This window comes from Heterocephalus glaber, unplaced genomic scaffold (genome assembly GCF_053883595.1).
Source record: "Heterocephalus glaber isolate CG9 unplaced genomic scaffold, H.glaber_assembly_v1.0 deba00001608, whole genome shotgun sequence".
In the NCBI taxonomy this organism is placed as follows: Eukaryota; Metazoa; Chordata; class Mammalia; order Rodentia; family Bathyergidae; genus Heterocephalus; species Heterocephalus glaber.
The window spans coordinates 17343363-17360915 of record NW_028258379.1 but is presented as its reverse complement, the minus strand read 5'-3'; the positions used below and the strand labels follow the sequence as shown (position 1 = coordinate 17360915).

The 17553-nt window shown below is 38.0% G+C and overlaps 1 protein-coding gene across 3 annotated transcripts in view; it reads left to right on the top strand.

The window, feature by feature from the left end:
- Vipas39 (VPS33B interacting protein, apical-basolateral polarity regulator, spe-39 homolog) overlaps positions 1–17480 on the top strand; it is a 29614-nt gene extending 12134 nt beyond the window's left edge. For all 3 annotated transcript variants that reach the window (XM_087195125.1, XM_004837125.4, XM_021245781.2), the window contains exons 8-20: positions 748–840; positions 1464–1497; positions 1947–2049; positions 3524–3551; positions 6842–6915; positions 8718–8793; positions 9234–9368; positions 10251–10292; positions 10612–10701; positions 14339–14425; positions 15056–15145; positions 15644–15748; positions 16500–17480. In XM_087195125.1, coding sequence (XP_087051251.1) covers positions 748–840; positions 1464–1497; positions 1947–2049; positions 3524–3551; positions 6842–6915; positions 8718–8793; positions 9234–9368; positions 10251–10292; positions 10612–10701; positions 14339–14425; positions 15056–15145; positions 15644–15748; positions 16500–16520 — 978 coding nt within the window. In that variant the 3' untranslated portion in view covers positions 16521–17480. The remainder of the gene's footprint in view (positions 1–747; positions 841–1463; positions 1498–1946; positions 2050–3523; positions 3552–6841; positions 6916–8717; positions 8794–9233; positions 9369–10250; positions 10293–10611; positions 10702–14338; positions 14426–15055; positions 15146–15643; positions 15749–16499) is intronic.
- Positions 17481–17553: the final 73 nt, after the last annotated feature.

Below are 17553 nucleotides of genomic sequence, written 5' to 3'. Positions count from 1 at the left end.
TTTTCATTTCAGATTGAAAGAAGCCAGTTATAGAAGAGTACATATTATATGATTTTGTTTTTATGAAATTCTAGGAAAGGCAAAACTGGTAACTGAAAACAGATGAGCAGTTACCCAGAGGTATAGGGATGCAAAGAGGTCATTAATGTCAAAGTGCACAAAGGGCCTCTTGGGGATGATGTAAATGTTCTGTTTCTTTGTTGTGGTAATGGTTACATTGGATATATACTTTTCAAACTATACAGTTAAACAGGACAGACTTATGTAAATTACATCTTATTTTTAAAAGTGAGTGATCTCTGTTGACGTTTTCAAGACTTTAGGACCTCAGCATCTTGTTTTTTTTTTTTTTTTTTTTTTTTTGGTACTGGGGATCGAACTCTGGTCCTTGCGCTTGCGAGGCAGGCGATGGAACCACTGGGCTAAATCCCCGGCCCTGTACCTCAGCATCTTGTAGGGTAGTGGTGGCGAACCTATGGTTCATGTACTACAGCTGCCTATTTGCTACCATTGAAAGCTATAAAAGCTTCGCCATAAGTGTCAGAGTGCATCAGGCTGAACTAGAGTGTGTGGCGGGAACCTACTGTCTCACAGAGTACTGGGGAGCGTAGTGCAAATATAAAGAGGCTCTCTTGGTGGACATTTCCTTTCATTGTTGCCTATCCCTCACTATCTGGTGACATAGGAATGTTGGAAACTGTCTTCTGTCTTCTTCCTTATGGACTAATTGTGTTCATACTCTGCCAGGTCTGCTCACTGGAAAGATTCCGCTCCTTACAGGACAAGCTACAACTCCTAGAAGAGGCAGTAAGCATGCATGATGGAAATGTCATTACTGCAGTGAGTTATGGGGTTTTATTGTTCTTATTGTTGTTTTGTTATTAGTACTTTTCTTATTGTTTTTGAGACAGGCTCCCACTATGTAGCCTAGCCTGGTGGTCTTCAACTTGTGATCCTTCTGCCTCAGTTTTCCAAAGGCAAGATCACCAGCCCCTCACTGTTGTCATTTCTTTAATTGTTGTTGAAACACTAGTTTCTGAAAATCTAACCAAATAGACTTTTCCATCTTGGGTTAAATATAAGTAAAGATCCTGGATTCTCTTGTGAGTTGTAGGATTCTCCAGCAGTTTCTGCTCTAAGGCTTAGCTGGTGGGATATGCATTGTGAGTGGAAGTCTTGATAGTAACCAGAGTAAACTAGTCTATGTTATATAAAGTAATCTGTGGGAGGAGAGATGTGAGAGTAGTCCTCCAGGGGACAATGTATCTCAGCCTATATGGGCAGGGGTATGTATATGGACACCCCCTTTCCTTCCATCCCATAAATATATTTATTGTCTGTACTTGAAAAGATTCTTAATGAGTTGTTGCCTCATTCATAGGCATCTGCTGGTCAGGGCAGAGCCTTGTGTTTATAAGATTGTACATTCTGTGTTACATGTTCTGTGTTCTCTTTTCCTCTAGGTTCTGATCTTCCTGAAGAGGACATTGAGCAAAGGTGAGGAGGGTTTGAAGGAAATCTTCACTCAGCAAGGTATCTGCCGCATTTAAGGGGAGAATGGCACCAAAATTCACCAATGTCAATCTGTATCAGAGAGAGCTGAGGTAGCCCTGGACTTGGGAGGGCATCTTCAGAGTGATGACTACATTAGACAGAAAGCCCTCTCTATTTATTAGACAGATGGCTAGTTTGCTTGAGGAAGTAAGAATCCATGTTAAACACTTATTTTGGGGTTGATAAGAACCGAAAAGCTGATTTGGCGGCTATGATTTGCCCTGGACCATAAGGCTATTGATGGTGAATTGAAACATAGGTGTAAACCATTTTTAGCTTTTGCTAGGCTTTGAGGAGATGATGTTTGGAACATGGGAATAGGGAGGCCAATTTCATACTTGAGTAAAAGTGGACTCTTTTTCTCCACCTCACACCTTCTTCCTGCCTGCCAGAGATCCTCTTCCGAGAGCTGGAAGAGCGACAGGTTGCCCTCAGACATCTCATTTACTTCCTTAAGGAAATAGGGGATCAGAAACTTCTTATAGACCTCTTCAGGTAAGAACTGATCCTCTTGTCTATCAAGTTTAAGTACTTTTTCAAAGCTTTCTGGGAGCTACAAAGAAATAGACACTGTCCTTTTCCTAGAAACATTTAGAAGGCAAGATATTGAAATGTGAGGAGGTAGGTAACAGTACACTACAGTCTGTAATAAGGTGACAGTATAGCAGGATGGTTAAGAGCCAGGCTGTAGAGTCAGACACACTTGAGGTGAATAGTGGCTATACTACTAGTGCGTACAGTGACCTTGAGCAAATCAACAAACTTCTTCTAGTATCACTTTTCACCTCTGTAAATGGAGATGATGAGACCTACTGCACAGGGTCATTAGGAAGATTGAAAGAGTTAATGTGTGAGTTAGTACTTAGCATAATGCCTTGTCTGTAGTATTAATCAGTGTTTATTAAGTATTTTTTAAATAAAAGACCTAGATTAAGGATATTTTTTATTGCTTGGTCTCAATGCCAGTGAGTAGTACATTAGAAGACAAGGAAAAAAAATATAATTTTCAGTCAGGATACCTGAAGAAAGTCTCATGGAAGTGGTTAGGATTTGAATTGGACCTATTAGGCTTGGCAGGATTCTGCTGGTAGAGAGATAGGCAGTATCTACTAGAGGTTAAGGACAATGGGAGATGGTCTTCTATCATGTTTTCTTTCCCTATGTCATTCCAGTTAGTTGGGACTATTTCTTGCCCTTGGATTAAAATGTATGTATGTTTTATCCTTTCTTCAGTGTCAGGGAAGGGATTGAAACTTCTGTTTAAGTTCTGTGGCTCGAGATAACTCTAGTTACGTAGTGATTCCAGTGATGACCTGCCCTAAAGACTAAGAGGGGAAAGCAAATTACTTAATTAGGGTTAAGATTACAGATGGGTGTCCAGGAATTTGCAAAAGGATACCTGCTCATGGATATAGGCTATTCCCTCTCTCTGACTCTCCCTTTTTCCTTCCCAAATCAATAAGGACTTATGAAGCATTATCTCTGTGCCACAACAGTGATGCTAATTTTGGTGATCTGTTCAGTGTCAGGAGGAATTAAAGACGAAAGTTCTTGTCTTTTAAGGTCTTACCAAATATATTGTACCCTGTGCAAAAGAATAAAGAATAATATAGAATATCTTTTGGGGATTATTTTGACAGAAGAGTGCTTTACTCTTATCAAAAAACAACAACAAAAAGGTTACTGCGGACTAGAGTAGGTTTTGTTTAAGCTCTCAGTATCCTGCAGTACCTTCTTTGTGCTTACTTTTTCTTCAGCTAGAAAGAACAGAAGAATACTGATATGTGAACAACCAAGTATTTTGAAAAAAATTACTTGTGGTAGAATACTTAAGAGAAGGGCTTATCTCATGCACTGAGGGAAACAAGTTTGAATTGTGTTTTTTCTAGACAGTCATCAACTTTGAGAGGTTATATGCCACTAGATAAAAATAGATAAAAATGCCCTGCTCCATTCTGCTTCTTCCCAGGTTCCTAGATAGAACAGAAGAGCTTGTGGTAAGTGTGGCCTTTGTTTCATTTGGGAACCTGTTACCAGACATTAAGCCAAAACCCAGCCTCCAAGATCCTAGACTGATTGAGCTATTTCCTTTGGTATTGATTATATCCAGAAGAGGGAGGGATCTGGGAAGCCTGAAAACTAATCCAAATGGTTTATTGTTTCTTCTAACATGTTCTTTCGCTTTGGGCTTATGAAAAAAAAAATTTTAATGAATAAAAACTAGCCTGATCAATTTGTAATTTCTTTTTTTAGTTGTTTTCAAGTTCTGGTTTGTTAGGAGTTCATGGGTTTTGGCTTCTAACACTAAAGAAAATGTTAACAGCTGAGAGGATAAGAAACCATAGGTAGGTCACGAGTGAAGGTAGGTCAGGCTGGTGGTGCACTCAATACACATTTTTTTGTTGTTGTTGTTTTTTCGAAACAGGGTCTCCCTTTGTGGTTCAGGCTGCCCCTGAACTCACTTTGTAGCCCAGGCTGGCCTCAAACTCATGGTGATCCTCCTGCCTAGCCCTTCCGAGTGCTGGGATTACAGGCATGTGCCACCATGCCCGGCCTAATACACATTTTGACTGAGAGCTCAGTGGCCAAGTGTGAAAATTGATTTTCGGCAGATTTTCACAGTTAGAATGAACTGGAATACAAGAATGAGTCTGAAATTTCACCAACTTAATGGTATTGTTAAAAATTTAAGGGCCGGGGATTTAGCTCAGTGGTTTCACCGCCTGCTGCGAAAGCGTAAGGACCCAAGTTCGATCCCCAGTACCAAAAAAAAAAAAAAATTAGTGAACTATTTTTTAAAGTATGACATAATGCAGAAATAAGAATTTCTCAGCATTGTTAAGGAAGGATTTTTTCCTTTATTACCATAGCACATATTTGTGATGATACCAATGCATATGAAGGTATGCTGGCACATTTAATATTAACTTTTTTGCACAGCAAAATATAATTAAGGAAATTGTTTTTCAGTAACATTTTCTAAAAAGAATTTGTACTTACAATTTAAGTCTTGAGAAAGTTTCAAAAATCTATCTTTTTTTTTTTTTTTTTTTGGCACTGGGGATCGAACTCGGGTCCTTGCACTTGTGCAGCAGGCGGCAAAACCACTGAGCTAAATCCCTGGCCCCATCAAAAATCTATCTTAGTCTATTGAAAATGGTTAGTAATCTATAGTATTCATTTGAAAAATTTTATGTATTTTAACCTCCATAGGTTCAAAACTATAAAGAATTTTCTTTATAGTACATTATTAAAAGCTTTGTTGTTTTGAAGTTTGGTTAATGAGAATAAATATGTTTTGTGTAGCTTGTTTTTATATAAAACAATTTTTTTCTCATACTCATTATGTTTGAATTGAAGATGCATATTATGTATAAATTTAGAGTTCTCCAGTCTTGAAAGGTTTGGAAGTAGCCAAGCTGATAGTCTACTTTTAGTTTATCCTAGAATATGAAGATTTCCCAAGTAGACTTTTTCTTGAAAAACTTAGGCCAAAATGAGATTAACAAAAAATTAACTATAGTTTTTTTTTAATTGGTACATGTTTACAGTACATGATGATTACAGTACATGATGATTACATTCAGTGTAGGGAATTTGTACATGTACGTAACACATTTCAATTCTCTTTTTTTCCCCCTCTCTTAACTATACTTCTTTTTTTTGGTATTGGGAATTGAACTCAGAACCTTACACTTGCCAGGCAGGCATAGCGCCACTGGGGTAAATCCCCAGCCCACATACTTCTTAAAAGTTATTTTCTTTAATATTATAAATGATTATATACCAAATATTTTACAAATATTAAACTATATCATTTCTGTATCCTGTTATATTGTCATTATTTTAATATACATCATTTGGCTCTGAAAGGATATATATACTGTACTTCCTAAAGCCATTTCATACTCTTAATATTCATATATTTTTTTATCAATCTTTTTATTTTTCATATCAATCTTTATTTTTCACTTCTTGGAAAGTTTTTAATAATTGTATATAAAATTACAGCTTTCAGAATCATTACTAATGGTATCATTTAACTCATAATAACAAATAGACATTTATACTTCAGAGTTTGTGGTACTGATGAATGAAGGCCTGGCTCATGCTCAGTAGGCACCCTACTGTAGAGCTATTTCTGCAGCCCTACATCAGACCTTTCTTTTAGAATTTTAAAACAGCACATGAATGAGATTTCTCTGCAAGTTACATGTAGAAACTATAGTATTTGAATATGAATAGTTAGCTGTGAACAGTTTGTCAGATTGACATGCCCTATTCATGTTACTCATGTTGTCCCCTCAAACACCAGGACCTTGCACTCATCAGGCAGATGAAGAGCTGCTGAGCTACATCCCCTGCCTCATACTGTTATACATGTTATACTACCATTAATCATATACATTGTTGAGGATGCCAAAAATATGTTGAAATGAACATTTAGCCCTTTGACCTTTTAAAAGCTAAGGCTCAAGGGCCAAGGATTTTGCTCAGTGGCACCATGGCTGCCTGGCAAGTGCAAGGTCCTGAGTTTGATTCCCAGTACCTTGGGGTGGGGTGGGGAGGACGACGGAAGGACAAGTAAGGCTTGCTGAGTGTGGTGGCGCAAGCCTGTAATCCCAGTACTCAGGAAATTGAGGCAAGATTATCACCATGAGTTTGAGGCCAGCTTGAATTACAGAGTGAGACCCTGTCTCAAAACAGATAAAAAACAAAACAAAATCAAAAGCTAAGGCTAAAGTATAATAGCTATAATTGGTTAAATATTGAGACTAAAGCCAAACTTCAGGATAAAGGTATGTACTCTATCTACTAAATGCTTCATTACAGATCACCACTGTCCAATACAAATTCCTATGATGAAAATATTCTTCATTTATGCTTTCTGATATGTTAGCCACTAGTCACAGCTATTTAAATATTTTAAAAATGGCCTTGAATTTTTAATTTGTTTAAATTAACCACTTAGGGCAAGTGGTTGCCATATTGGACAGTGCAGTTAAACATAAGTCTTCTAGGGGCTGGGGATTTAGTTCAGTGTTTCTGCTACCTACCTTGCAAGTGCGAGGTCCTGAGTTCGATCCCCAGTACCAAAAAAAAAAGCCTTCTAATGATTTTGAATCACTTTGCCCCTCCCACAAGAGTCACATAACCATCTATACCCAGAAAGAATCCTTGAGACTAAAGAATTTGCGTTTTTTAAGCATGAAAAGTGCACTTGCACAACTACCTCTCTCTTCTAAGGAGAAAAAAATGGCTCAAAACTTTCCTCTGTCTTTTGTAGCTGTCCCATTATCGAGAACATTTGAATATTCAGGACCCTGAGAAACGAAAAGAATTTCTTAAGACCTGCATTAGGTAAGCATGGGAGAGAAATCATTTTAAGTTTAACCTTTGAGTTGGATGTGGTAGCTCATGTCTGTAATCCCAGAACTTGGGAGGCTGAGGCAGGAGGATCGCTGTGAGTTCAAGGACAGCCTGGAATACACAGTGAGACCCTGTCTCAAAAAAAAAGTTTTAATACCTTTATACAGAAGGAATGAAGAGATAGATAGGAATGAAGAGATAGAAGGATTGAATTGATAGATAGGAAAGGGAAAATTAATGAATCATACCGGTATTATTAAACATTATCTTATTCAGTGGCTCTCAAATATTAGTGCCAAACAGTTTTCTCTGGTTCATGGTAAGCTTAGAAAAATAGACAATGTAGAGAGTTTTTGCCTAAAGCTAAATTTATTTAATTTGAAAGAGGGTCTTTTATTTTTAGATTTTATTCCGACCTCTTCCCCTCTTTTTCAGTAGTAACTTTTTTTTTTGGTACTGGGGATCAGACTCAGGACCTTGAGCTTGCTAGGCAGGTGGCAGCACCACTGAGCTAAATCCCCAGCCAGTAGTAACTTTTTAAAATCAACTTATGTAATAAAACAAAAAACTGGCAGCTCTTTGTGGACCTTATGTTATTTTTGTGTGTGTGACTGGTCCTTGAAACTCCATAGTTCAAGAACCACTGATTGGATACAGGCTTTTATCCAGTGTATAAATCCTTGTAAACATTCAGCCTCAAATAATATTATTCCTGTCATGGAGTGCTCAGTATTTTTGAGAGTAACTAATTTTATTGTTTAACAGCCTTCATTATTGGAAAGTGTTTCCTTATATTGCGCCGAAACTTACTTCCCCATGTCTTTCAAGACAGGTATAGAGTCTTTCGATAGTCCTTGCTTCTCCGGGTTCAGTACTTTTTTTCAGCTATTTTTCAGGTCACATGATTTCTAAGTTTCACATTCAGAAATTTGTTTGTTAATGAAATCCTTAGTTTTAATGTCCTAAATGCTGAGCTGTGTCATATGGCCTCAGAAAAATGAAAAGAGGAGTGATAAAGTTAGAACCTATTACTCTCTTATCTGTTACAAAAATTCGTTGTGATTCCCACTTTTTTGCGATAATGTAATTGAATTTCAGAATTCTTCCTAGAGTGAGTTGAATAGAGGGACAATGAAACACTTTCTAAATTATAGTACTATGAACTCAGAGTTTAAAATCTGTCTTCTATTCTTGGCCTTACCTATTGATGTACCATATGACTTTTCAGGAAGACACTGTCCCTCAGCTTCTTTATGTATAAAAATATAGAGAAGGAACCTTTGACATTTGTGTTGATTTTTGCAATCTTTGCCAGTCTGTAACCCTACCATAATGCTATGCAATTTACTTTTATTATTCTGCAATAAAAAATGGAAAATGACAAAGTGCCCTTTAAGTAGAGTTAACACAGTGACATGAGCCACAGAGCTTCACTGGGATGTGGGTGATGGGTAGTTGGCTAGGCTCACTTACTAGCTTTGTGACAGTCCCTGAACACCCAGTTCCCAGCATGAGATGATTTTTATATATGCCATAGCAAAATCACTAGTGACTATGTATTTTGTGGACTTTTAGGATCCCTCTTGAATTGGCAAAAATCTTAAACCCAAAATCTAGGCAAAGGTCTACTCTGTTTTCTGCTTTCCTGTCTCTGCATTTAACAGATACAGAGAATTGAGGTCAGACTTAAGAAGCACCATGAGTCTCTATCCTTATGGTGATGATTTTGGTTTAGTTGAATTTGTTTTCTTTTTATGTAAGAAAGAGATACTAACCTCCTGGCCCTCTACCAGTTTGCCGTTTTCAGCAGAAGATTCTGCACATATACAAGACCATTACACTCTCCTGGAACGGCAGATCATTATTGAGGTTAGATTCTTCATCTCTATAGTTTCTCCTTCAGTGTCATTCAGCATCTAAGAGCCTTCTATGCTCTGGATATATTGGTCATTTCCTGTTGCAGTCTTTTTAAGCCTTTCATTTCCTCCCTCTACACGATACCCCCTTTCTCAGTTGTTCTTATGCATCCTTTTTTGTTTCATTTGCTGCTGACCTGGAAGCATTTCCTCTAAATCTTAAATCTTCTGTGTCATCACCATGTTTTCAGTCACTTCGTCCAACTTAGTTCCATGATTATTTTATGTATTTTAACCCCCAAGATATCCTAGGCAATTTTTTCTTTTTCTCTTTGCAGTTTTGCTTCATTGGTAGGGTGGGAAACACAACTGCTATAGTATTAAATGGGTTTCTTCTGGTACTGCTTCATGAGCATTGTTTTTTTTCCCCCTTGGCTCACTCCTCTACCACAGGCTAATGATCGACATCTAGAGGCAGCAGGACAGACTGAGATCTTCCGAAAGCATCCCCGCAAAGCTTCCATCCTCAACATGCCACTAGTGACAACACTGTTTTACTCCTGCTTCTATCACTATGGGGAGGCTGAGGTACAAGCACAATATGAAAGAAAAAAGTCCCACAAACTTGCATTGCACAGAAGACCATGCTTCAAATCCAGTGCAGTATTTTTATGTACTCTTAACAATGTGGGCATATAGTTCTCAGAAACCCACCTGGAAGCTTTCCTGGGGATGAGCTAAGAGGCAAAAAGAGATTCATAAGAGTTTGTGCATAAGGGTTTTCAGTGGGCTGGCATGATAGTGTAACATGTTCTGTCTTTGATGCTGGCTTCCATCAGTCTCTGTTCAAAGATTCCATAATTTCCAGTGGATTGATACAGTGTAGAGAAGAGCAGTAGGTCAGGTAGCTCTGGTTTTTTGTTTTTTTTTTTAAAGTTTGAATTTTGTACATTTCCCCTTAATTGGATTAGCAAAAAACTGGAAAAAGCATTATATATATTATTTTATTTATCTGTTTATTTATTTTTGGTACTAGGGATTGAACTCGGTTCCTTGCGCTTATGAGGCAGGTGGTGGAACCACTGCGCTACATCCCCGGCCCTAGCACCATATATATTAATCCAATTTCTAATAAGCTAGGTTGTGGTGATCTCCCATTAGACTCTGAAATTTTTCTCCTAAAATAATTTCTGGATTTAAATGAGTACAGAGTGAGAGATAGAAAATCTGTATTGTAGTACCAGCCTGGCTGAGTGGTTAAGGCATTGAACTTAAAAAAGTTTGTATTGTGGAAAAGAAAGAGAGGGTTGGGGGAAGGGAGAAAAGTAGAATTGTAATGTGTTATGCACATGTTGCAATTTCCTACAGTAAATGTAATCATTATGTACTACAAACTAATAAAAGGAAAAAAATAAAAGAAAATGGGAGGCTGGGTTGTCTGTTAAAGTTCTTCCTCTACTTTCTTCCTAGGGGACATTCAGCAGTCCCATCAATCTGAAGAAGACATTTAAGGTAGATATACATTGGCCAGTGTTTTATAAAAGTAGAATCAAGGGTAACGGCGTGAAATGGATGTTGCTTGGTAACCCTATGCAATAGGCTCTTTGCTGGTTAAGGTTAAAGGTAAATGACTTTGTGGGACATGAGAGCAGCTTTTAACTGAATGGTATGCAGCAGTGCTGGTGCTTGGGAGTTAAGGGGTTCTTGATGACCTGTGATTTTAAGGGGCAGAATCAGTCAATAAATCAGGGTGTACTTTTCTAAAATTCTCAAACACCTATATCAATGCATTTTTACTTTCCCTTAATTTTTCTTGATCTCTGCTTTCTAGATCCCAGACAAACAGTATGTGCTGACAGCCCTGGCTGCTCGTGCCAAGCTTCGAGCCTGGCATGATGTTGATGCCCTCTTTACTACAAAGGTGGGTGCTCTGAAACTGCTGTGCTGCTGATGTCTTACGCAAAAAAAGGATTATATCGTTTTATAATTTATAGTTACCGATTAACATTTTTCCTCCAACGTTTTATTTTCCAAAATTTCAAACCTAACGAAAACTTGGAAGAATAGTATAATGACCAAGAATCTATAGCTATTTCCCTAATTTATTAACATTTTTGCCATATGACCTAGTTTTCTCCTTTTTTGTACATGTGCATTTTTTAAAACTATTTGAAAGTAAATTGCAGATAACATGACACTTATCCCTTAAACATATTCATCTTCTACGTAAACATTGTATTACCACTTTCAAGAAATTTGCCATTACGATAATAGCATAATTTGCTATATATTATCTATATAGTTCATATTTAAATCACTTAAATATAGTCCATACTTCAATTATACCTGTTTTTGGTTTGTCTTTGTACTTACGTTCTTTTAGGATCTAACCAAGGACCTTGCACTACACTTGCTCGTAATGTCTTGACTGGTTTACATTTTTAGATAATTAATTAATATATACATTTAAAGGTGTGTGGAATGTTTTGATATGCATAATAAAATAATTACTACAGTCAAGTGAATTAACATTGAGCTCAGTTACCCACTGTGTATGTGTAACTGACGGGGGAGACGGGGAGGGGGAGAGGGGTAGTAGCTCCTAAAATTCACTGTTAGAAAATTCTTATTATACAGTATGATATTATTAAGTATAGTCCTTATGCTGTACATTAGATCCCTAGATTTATTCATCCTACATACCTGCAGCTTCATACCCTTTAACCTACATCTCCCCATTTCCCCTGACCCTGGAAACCACTGTTCTTTATTTCTATGTATTTGACTTTTTCTTAGATCTTCCATATAAGTAAGATCATAGAATATTTTTCATTCTGTGTTGGGCTTGTTTACCTAGCATAATGTTCTCTAGGTTCATCCATGCTGTTACAATGGCAGGATCTTCTTAGGCTAAATACTATTCCATTATGTGTCTGTATATGTACATATACACTGTACATCACGCTTTCATTATCCATGTGTTTAGTGATAAACACTTAACCTCTCTTTTACAACGTGGCTATTATGGATAATACAACAGTGGATGTGGAAATGCAGATATCTTTATGAGGTAGTGATTTTATTTCTTTTGGCATATACCCAAAAGAGGGATTACTGGATAATAATACTAGTTCTGTTTTTAATTTCTTTAGGAACCTTCATACTCTTTTCCATAATGATTCCACCAGTCTGTATTCCCACTCACAGTGCCTAACAGTTACCTTTCCTCCATACCCTCACCAACATTTACCACTTAATCTTTTTTTGTCCTTATCCAGTACTGGGAATTGAACATAGGGTCTTGTGCATGCTGGGCAAACACTTATTACCACTAAGTAATATACCCATCCCTGTTTTTACTTTATTTTGAGACATGGTCTTGCTAGGTTACCCAAGCTGGCCTTGAATTTGGGGTTTGTTTGTTTTGTTTTGTTTTGGTACCAGGGATTGAACCTGTGACCTTGCGCTTGTGAGGCAGGCGGCAGAACCACTGAGCTAAATCCCCGGCGCATTGAATTTGTGATCTTCTTGCCTTAGCCTTCTGCGTAGCTGAGATTATAGGCATATGCCACTATACCACCCTATTGCTTGTCTTTTTTATAATACCTATTCTAACAGATATGAACTGATATTTCATAGTGTTTTGATTTACATTTCCCTGATGATTAGTGCTGAGTACATTTCTATATACTGTTGGCCGTATTTATGTCTTCTTTTTTACATTTTTAATTTTTTAGTACGTATTTGTAATAGATAATGATCACATTTATCATGGGGAGTTTATACATATACATAATACATCTTAATTCTTTTTTATCCCCTTCCTCTCCCTGCTCCTTCTCTTCTTACCCTTCTCATTTGAAAAAGCTCTATTTCTGCTCTCTTTTTAAAATTCCTTTCCGTTTTTTCCCTTCTCCCTCCCTCCATCTTTTGTTCCCTTTCCCATTTGAAAAAGATCTCCCTACTTCCTATTATTTTGCTCTTTATATTTTGGGTTTCTCGTACTGATATAAGAGAAACCATGCAAAATTTAAACTTGTGTGTCTGTTTTATTTCACTTAACATTTCTTCTTTGGAGAAATGCCCATTCAGATCCTTTTCCCACTTATTAGGTTATTTTTCTGAAGCTGTTGAATTGTGTGAGTTTTCAGACACATGGTTTGCAAATATTTTCTCCCAATTCATAAGTTGCCTTTTAATTTTGTTTTCTTTGATTGGTAGGTTTTTAGTTTGATACAGTCCTATTTATTTATTTATTTATTTGGTACTGGGGATCAAACTTGGGTCTTTCTGCTTGCAAGTTAGGCAGCAGAACCACTGAGCTAAATCCCTGGCCCCTCATTTATTTTTGTTTTTGTTGCCTTAGCTGTTACGGTAATATCCAAAAGTATTGCCAAATCTATTGTCAAAGACCTTTCCTATGTTTCTTTATAGGAGTTTTATGGTTTCAGGCCTTATAATTATGTTTTTTGTTTAAGTTGATCTTTGTATATGGTAAGAGTCCAGTTTCATTCTTTTGTATATTAAAATCCAGTTTTCCTAGCACTGCTTTTTTTTTTTTTCTAGCACTGCTTTTTGAAGAGACGACCCTTTCCACATGTGTTGTCTTGGTGGAAATGAGTTGACCGTACATGCTTAGGTTTATTTCTATGCTCTTTTTGTGTTCCACTAGTCTGTGTGTTTGTTTTTTTGCCAGGAACATACTGTTTTGATTATTGTAGCTTTGTAATATAATTTGAAATCAGAACATAGCAATGCCTCTAACTTTGGTTTTTTTTCTTCAGAAATTTTTTTGTTCTTTGGGGTCTTGTGATTTCATATAAATTGGTTTATATTTTAAGTATCAATTTTTTTACATTATGGGTTTGAGAATTTTTTTGTTTTTCTTCCTTGTTAATTAATTAATTGCGTAACTACCAAAGCTAAACATATCTATATCAAAGTCAAACATGGTTATGTAGTGAGAGGGCTGGGGATGTAGCTCAGGGGTTGAGTGCATGCCTGGTATGCATGAGTTCTTGAGTTCAATCCCCAGCACCCCAAAAAAGTTTTTTTAAAAAAGAAAGTCCTCTTTCATTGTCTACCTGCCCCTAGCTCACTCCGTTCTTCAAGGCAAACACTATTTAAAAAGTCTGATCAGGGGGCTGGGGATTTAGCTCAGTAGTGCCACCACCTGCCTCGCAGGCACAAGGTCCTGAGTTCAATCCCCGGTACCAAAAAAAATGTCTGATCAGTAGCTTTCCAGACCTTTCTTCATGAATTTACAAGTGAACATCTGTGTAGATAAATTTATAGAAGTACTACTTACTTAGTAGTATTTCACAGATTTCTTTTTTCCTGCATTAGTACCTATAGCTTTAAGAACTTGTTTTATGCCTTTGACTCTTTCTGTCCTCTTAAATACCTTGACTTTTTTGAAAATTTCATCTCTCAACAGTTCTCTATTCTCCTTCCCCTATCTTTCTACCATATTATTCTGGTCTGACCACAGAGAGACTAGTTCAGAATGTGTTGACTATGTCTGGCCTCCATATTATTCTCCCATCTTCCTTTTTCAGAACTGGTTGGGTTATACTAAGAAGAGAGCACCCATTGGCTTCCATCGAGTTGTGGAAATTTTACACAAAAACAGTGCCCCTGTCCAGGTAATAGCTCCTAAAGAGAGGTGGGTACAGGATACTCTCGGTGACCTAACTTAGCCTGTTATTGTTCAGTGATGGAGACTTGATCTGTTCTGGTTTTCCCTTAATGGCAGTACAGTGGTTGCTGCATGGGGCCTTGAGATAGAAAAGGCAGGAAAGGGATGTTCTCTTCCCTTTAGAAGTAATCCCAGACTGTGTTCTCTGAGGAGCATCTACTATGTTTGACCACGTGGAGAATGGATGTACTGTGTAAATGATCCAAAAGGAGAACTTCCTAAGAAAGGACATCAGGGAACAATGAATACAGAGCGGGATCAGCTCTAGAGTGGTGCCTTGTTGGCATGTGGATCTGGCTCTAGGATAAGGAAGAGTGTGCTCTTCCTTTTTTTCCTGAGGCACTGCCTGGTGTCATCTCTTTTCCCACTACAAAGCTAGTTTTATGATTGATGATAGGTATTGTAAAGATCAGATACTGAATTTTATTTTTCCAGTAGTGGGGATCAAACTTTATTTACCAGACAGGCACAGCACCACTGAGCTCCATCGCAGGCCCTAGAATTTTTTCCCCTCTACCTATAGATTTTGTGTTTTATAAGTCTGGGAATCATTAATCAGAAATACCTCTTCCTACAGATTTTACAAGAGTATGTCAGTCTAGTGGAAGATGTGGACACAAAGTTGAACTTAGCGACTAAGTTCAAGTGCCATGATGTCGTCATTGATGTAAGTTCCCAAGAAGTGAAAACCTGAGTTAGATCCTAGGTGGATAGTGGGGGATTACAGTATTCTGTGTTCTAGATCCTGAAATGTTTCTGTTAGATTTGATTGATTAGATAAAATGGTCTGACAAGAGACCCGCACTCATGCATTATTTTTCCAGCATTCTGATTGGTTTCTCTGTGTTGTTTTTCTTGTTTTGTTACCAGGGATCGAACTCATGTCTTTGCGCTTGCAAGGCAGGTGGTGGAACCACTGAGCTGAATCCCCAGCTTTCTCTGTGTTTTTTATAATTTGGAGTATTTAGAGAAATCAGAACTGATTAAGTTACATAGCTCTGCAGACGTCACTCCAGAATGAAGTTCTGTGGGTGCCTCACCCCATATTATCTGTAGCCTGTTGGCCTCTCCTTGAGCCTTGGGTCAAAGTGATAGTGACCAAAAAAAAAAAAAAGACTCCTCATAGAGAAGGCTGATTTGGGGTTTGTATTATTTTGTTCTACAGACCTGCCGAGATCTGAAGGATCGTCAGCAGTTGCTTGGATATAGGAGCAAGGTAGACAAAGGATCTGCAGAGGAAGAGAAAATTGATGCCATTCTCAGCAGCTCGGTGAGCAGCTATATTTACCCCTCCAGTGATCCTAGGAGGTAGATGGCTCACAAACTAGTATCAAATGTATGTTTCCAGGACTAGCCGAATCACATGGATATAAGATTTGCCTGTAGGGCCAAGCTGTCAAAAGCATTGCTTCAAACAGCAAAAATTACTCCTGAGGTGTAGGATACTAAAAGAGTACCTACAGGCCTCAGATTGAGACTTAACTGTGATGCTCTGATCATTGTTAAACCGATCAGAGTATTAGAACTATAAAACAAATGTTACAGATTCAGAATATCCAGACTGTATAGTTTCCTGGGGATGGATATGAGTTACCTTTTAGACATAAGAAGTGGCCAAAATAGACTTCTGCTATTGGGAGAGTACAACTGGGTCATCTCTCATAGTATGAAATTACTGAGCTTTTTATTATTATGGAACTTAATTTCCTGTTATGTATTTTGGCACTTAGGATAGGGTAACCTAAAGCTCAAGAACCTTGGTCCTGAGGAGAGCAGACCAGAAGAAGTGCCCTAAATCAGGCATTCTGTAAAATACAGAAGAGATATTTAATCCATCTCTTCATAAATGAACTCACCCTCATTAAAAAAAATTCTCCACACCTCCCCAGTTTAATCCTTATTTTCCTTTTTCTTTTATCAACTCCCTTCATTTATTGCATTCATTTATTTCATTCCCCCTACCTCTCTGTAGGGATAAGTGCAAACTGATCACATATGTTCATTGTTTGTTTTTTCCACAGCAAATTCGATGGAAGAATTGAGTGGCATTAGCCGCCCTGAAACCTGCCTCATTTCTTCCTTTCCTGCCTATGGAAGTAGAGAGCTCTTCTTTGTGAGAGTTACAGCATCACATCTCTTGGGCCTATCATCAGCAACAGCACCTGCTACTCTTGAGACAGAAACCAGCACCTGGGCACAGGTAGCTTCAGACTGACTTTCTGTCTAAGGCACATCATCTTAGGGCCAAGATCTAATGCTTTGACTTGTGAGAAAGATACTCTCCACTTGGTGCTCATGTGAAGGTGGGAGCCCACGTCAGTTAAGATCTCTCTTGGTTTGAGAAAAGTGACTGCTCCAGAAAGGAAATTTCCTAGAGGAGGAGGAAGAGGTGTCACAAGGTGGCTACTCCATTCTACTCAGCTAATTATGGGGATTAGCAGTTTTGCTATGAAGAAAGTCAGAACAGAACCAAAATGGCTGTCTTCCAAGGGCCTCAGGAAAAGGTGCCAGTATTGCTCAGGACCTGCTGGAAACACAACTAAACCAGACTGCACAGAGCCCTCCACTTTATGTGCCCAGATGTTGTGTTTCTTCAGCTAGTATCCCTTTGCTGCTTCAGTCTACTCTTTGTCCAAAAACTTAGGGTTCCTCTCTCAGCTGCACACTGAGATGACCTTATTTGGGTGATAAGATATCCCTCTTATCTTTTCCTTCTGTCCCAGACCCACAACTTATATGGAGCTCAGATTCAGCAGTGCTGGAGAGCTCTCCCTTTAGGAAAATTTCATTATTTCACCAGAAGTGTTCAGAAGTTTTACCTGGGCTAAACTCAGCAGCATTTCTGTTAAATATTTAGTGGAGGTTTTATTTTCACACTTAACTTTTGAGAGGATGTCCTGTAATGCTAGTTTGTTCCCTGTACCAGTATCAGCTTCTTTACTGTGACTCAACTGGGCTTTCTTGACATGCCTAGCCTCCTAATAAAGCCATTTCATCCTTGATGCCTTCTCTTCCCTGCCTAGTTGTTTTGTGAAATAATTGCTCAGTATCTAGTCTGTGTCCAGGACTGCATCC